This window comes from Lontra canadensis, unplaced genomic scaffold (assembly GCF_010015895.1).
Source record: "Lontra canadensis isolate GAN:19392208 unplaced genomic scaffold, GSC_riverotter_1.0 scaffold31, whole genome shotgun sequence".
Lineage (NCBI taxonomy): Eukaryota > Metazoa > Chordata > Mammalia > Carnivora > Mustelidae > Lontra > Lontra canadensis.
Window position 1 is genome coordinate 2,835,723 of NW_022631025.1, and position 4,320 is coordinate 2,840,042.

The 4,320-nt window shown below is 66.5% G+C and overlaps 1 protein-coding gene across 1 annotated transcript; it reads left to right on the plus strand.

Annotated features, from left to right (window-relative positions):
• The first annotated feature begins 201 nt into the window (after positions 1–201).
• BARX1 (BARX homeobox 1) lies at positions 202–3,510 on the plus strand. The gene is made up of 4 exons (XM_032866729.1): positions 202–463; positions 2,130–2,421; positions 2,504–2,588; positions 3,004–3,510. The coding sequence occupies exons 1-4, from the start codon at positions 238–240 to the stop codon at positions 3,166–3,168; spliced, it is 768 nt and encodes a 255-aa protein (XP_032722620.1). The 5' UTR covers positions 202–237; the 3' UTR covers positions 3,169–3,510.
• The last annotated feature ends 810 nt before the right edge of the window (positions 3,511–4,320 follow it).

Here is a 4,320-nt window from a genome sequence, read left to right on the forward strand (position 1 = left end):
CGGTGACGCGGGGTCGGCCGGGCTAGAGGCGCGGCGGCGCGGGGCGGGGGCGCAGTCCCGGGTCCGACCCGCCGAGCCCCGCGCGCCCCGCCCGCGCCCTGCGCCTCCGCCCGGTCGGCCGGCGGGGGAGGGGGCATGAGCCGGTACCCGCGCGCCGCCCGGAGCTGCGGGCCGGCCTAGAGCCCCGCGCGGGCCCCGTGCCCGAGCCGCCACCGCCACCGAGCCGCGGGCGCCGCGATGCAGAGGCCTGGGGAGCCCGGCGTCGCGCGCTTCGGACTGCCCGAGGGTTGCGCCGACCACCCACCGCATCGCTACCGCAGCTTCATGATCGAGGAGATCCTCACCGAGCCGCCGGGGCCCAAGGGCGCCGCGCCCGCCGCCGCCGCCGCCGCCGCCGCGGGCGAGCTGCTCAAGTTCGGCGTTCAGGCGCTGCTGGCTGCGCGGCCCTTCCACAGCCACCTGGGTACGTGCGGGGCCGGGTGTTGGGGGGAGCGAGTCGCGCTGCCTCGAGGACGCAGCTCTGGGCGCAGAGGCTTCCCAGGGCACGATCCGGCCAGGGAAACGAGGTGCAGGCGCCCGGCCGCGCAGTAAGCAGGCCTGGTTCCCGCGGGCCGAGCCGGCTCGGAGGGAGTCCGTTCTGTCCTTCACCGCCGACCTGTGGCCTCCAGTCGGGCCCCGAGCCCGCATCCCTAGCGCGGGAGCAGACTGCTAATGTCAGACTGTGGGTCTAAGAGACCTCAGGCCTCGGACTCCCAGGCCTAAGCCGCAGAGGGCTGGTCGTGAGTGGCCGCGGCTGCCCACGGCGGGTAAGCCGGACCTTCGGCGCAGAAGCCCGTGTCTCCAAGGGCTGTTCTGGTAGCTGACGCCAGTCCCGGGGTCTCATGTGGGGGAACCCACGGCCTCTGCCGCAGCGCTGACTCCTGTGGGCCTTGCCTCCGGACGAGAGGCCTGGCTGTGCGCTGCTGCCCGCCTGGCCCTTTCCGTCCAGGTCGGCTGGGCCTCCTTGGATCTTGAGCTGTCTGCTCTGGATTTTTCTGCCGCCACCGGTTCTCTTCCGTACTTGGCTGATCCTGCCTTTTCCTGCCTCTTCTCTTCCTCAGCACCCCTTCTTCTTCTGGCCTTTTCCGGTCTCTCTCCGCCCGTCGGTAGACTTCTCTCGATGGGATCTGTCTGCCCTCCCTCTCCCACATTCCCCCAAGGATCGCTCGTCCCCTCCTCACATTTGCCCGCACCTTGCCCGGCCCTGGACGACTCCAGGGGGGCGCGCACCCGCCGCAGTAAGATGCCTGCCCGGGAAGGGAGGCCGCCTACGTCCCAGCAGGCGCACCGCCCTGCAAACAGCCTTGCTCTGCACCCAAAACCCAACATCCAGGGCCCCGCCAGCGCGGAGGGCTGCAGGGCCAGTTTGTTCGTTTTAATACAGTTCTGATGCAGCCCCTCCGCCGCTCTTTGCACTGTTGCTAACAATTCGTTTGAAGCGGGCAAAAAAAAAAAAAAAAAAAAAAAAACCATCATCATAGGACTCGTGAAAAATGGAAACGTCTTCCCGGGAGGGGTGTAAACAGCGAAAACAGGAAGGACAATTTCCTGATGCGGGGGTGCTTGGAGTTTCCGGGAAGCGCCCACCCCCACCACCCCACGCTAGCGACCCCAGCCTGCCAGCCGCGGGGCTGTGGCGCCCGCACCGAGGAGCAGATGCGCTCACGCAGTTAACATTCTGGTTTCGGACGCAGCCATGCCGGCTTGGCTGGGGCAAAGGCTCACCTTCCTGACTCGCTGCCATTTCTTCTTGCTTTCCCTTTTCTGTGAAAGACACACTGTGCTTCTTGGAGCCTCGACCTTGTTCACTGAGAATCCGGGAGGCGGCTGGGGCCTGGGGGGCACCAGGCAGAGGCCCGGGTGGGGGAGGTCCCCCTCTTAGACTGCGGCGACAGAAGCTGGCTTTGAAGAGGGTCACCCTAAGCAAGCGGCGCAAATCTCCTGCTTTGTGGCCCGGCAGGAAGGTTTCACGCTGGGTGGCACTAGCCAGCTGCGGCGAGCACTCCCGCAGCGCAGCGCACAATGCGGGGGATCTCCAGGAGGAGGAGCACGGCCCAAGTTCACCAGCTCCGCACTCTCTCTCCCTGCAGCCGTGTTGAAGGCGGAGCAGGCGGCTGTGTTTAAGTTCCCGCTGGCGCCGCTGGGCTGCTCCGGGCTAGGCTCCGCGTTACTGGCCGCAGGGCCTGGACTGTCCGGCGCCCCTGGCGCGCCGCACCTGCCTCTTGAGCTGCAGCTCCGCGGAAAGTTGGAGACGCCGGGCAGCGGGGAGCCGGGCGCCAAGGCCAAGAAGGGGCGTCGGAGCCGCACGGTGTTCACTGAGCTGCAGCTGATGGGCCTAGAGAAACGCTTTGAGAAACAGAAGTACCTCTCCACCCCGGACAGGTAGCGGTGGGGCCAGGCTGAGCCCAACGGGTAGTGGGAGGGGTCTGCTTGCTCTGCTGAAGGTGCACCCTGTTCTTTCCAGAATAGATCTCGCTGAATCCCTGGGCCTGAGCCAGTTGCAGGTGAAGACGTGGTACCAGAATCGGAGGATGAAATGGAAGAAAATAGTGAGTGTGCTTGTGATTTTTCGCGGCCCCCCCACCCCGTCGCTACCAGGCCCCTGTGCCCTCCCGGACCTTCCATCCCCGCCCCCTCCGCGGAGACTTCTACCCAACTCTTCTGGTTCCCTCCATGCCTGGTGCTCGCAGGGACTCTCTCTGCTCTCTCCCTGCCTCTGGGTGCCCTAGTACAGCCCACATTCCTTTGTGCTCCGCTGCACCCTCAGGCCTTCCGGCCGTCTTGAACTCCTAGGATAGAACCTTCGGTTGCTTTTCCCCAGCAGCGCTCAAATGGCCGCCATTTCCCCGGGCTAGGCGCGGCCTCAAATGGCCTTGTTGTGCCGGGCAGGCCCTGCCGGGGCACGGGGCTCGCTGTCCCGCTCCTGGGTCCCAGCTCACGGCCGCGGGGCCGTCCTATACGCAGGTGCTGCAGGGCGGCGGCCTGGAGTCTCCCACCAAGCCCAAGGGGCGGCCCAAGAAGAACTCCATTCCCACGAGCGAGCAGCTCACGGAGCAGGAGCGCGCCAAGGAGGCAGAGAAGCCGGCAGAGGCACCAGGCGAAACCATCGACAGGAGCCGCGAGGACTGAGCGCGCAAAGCGTCGACCGAGGCTCCTTCCGCCCGCTGGAAGCCGCGAGCCGGCCCTTCTGCGGCCACGCCGTTTACTTTATAAACGTTTTATTATTACCTTGAAGGCGGACAGTTAGGGGCCAAGCAAGAAAGGACACAGACCCTGCAGCCAAGCCCGGCCCCAGCGTGCTCCCAGCCCTGGCCTGGAGACTCGTGTCCCGCGCAGCGGACGAACACCTGGTTCCAGAGCTCCGCGCGCATTCACGCCCCGCTCCTCTCCCGCACCCCCACCCGCCTCCGCCGGCCCTCTGCGTCCTGACGCGGCCGGCACACACTAGCTTCCGCCCGTCGGGGACCCCACCGCCCGGCTCAGGCTACTACCGCCCGACAGGGCGCCCAGAGAGCCCGCGGCTCTACCCTGATTCCGGGTCCCCCACGTCGCTGGGGCTCCTACCCCTCTCTTGCGAAGACAGTGATTTTTTTTTTTCCAATAAAATATTTTATGACACAGCGGGGCTTGATGAAGGGGTTTCCGAGTCTGCGGGGCTGGAAGAGGGGGGTCGCGTCAACGTAAGGGGGACACTCGCACTGGCTTCTGGAACATCCTCTCCCAGGGCTTCATGGGAACGAACTGTGACCTGCCCCCACGGGCTCGGACTGGCAGGGCAGGCGGACCCGTTGCTGCAGGATCTCAAGAATCGCCTGCTCTCCGTGTGAGAAGTCAGGCTGAGGCCCCTCCCCTAACTTCCCAGGCCAGGGCTCCGGCGGTAGCACAGGGCTCGCCCAGAGGGGCTGGAACCCCAGGCCGCCACGGAGCTGGCTCGGGAAGTGTCCCCGCGCTGAGAGCCTCTTACGGTTGCTGATTCGCTCTTTGGGGACTTGAAGAACCGCCTGTGAGGGCCCTGGAGATGGTCCTGGCCAGCTCTTCGTAAGGCAGAAGGGAAGCCCGGGGTCCGAGGTCCCCACAGAGGCGCGCCGCCAGCCCCGCCTGCCCACCGCGTCTTCAGGTTTTGCGCGGTGCACGTCCAGCGGTGGCGCCTAGCCCGGAGGTGCGGCTGCCGGCAGCTGGGGCACCTGACCCAGGCAGATGACCCAGAGCCTCCCCAGTTCTCGCAGGGCGCCCTTTCTAGGGGTGCAGCTCGATGGCCTGTGCCCGCGGGTGTCCTCTCCT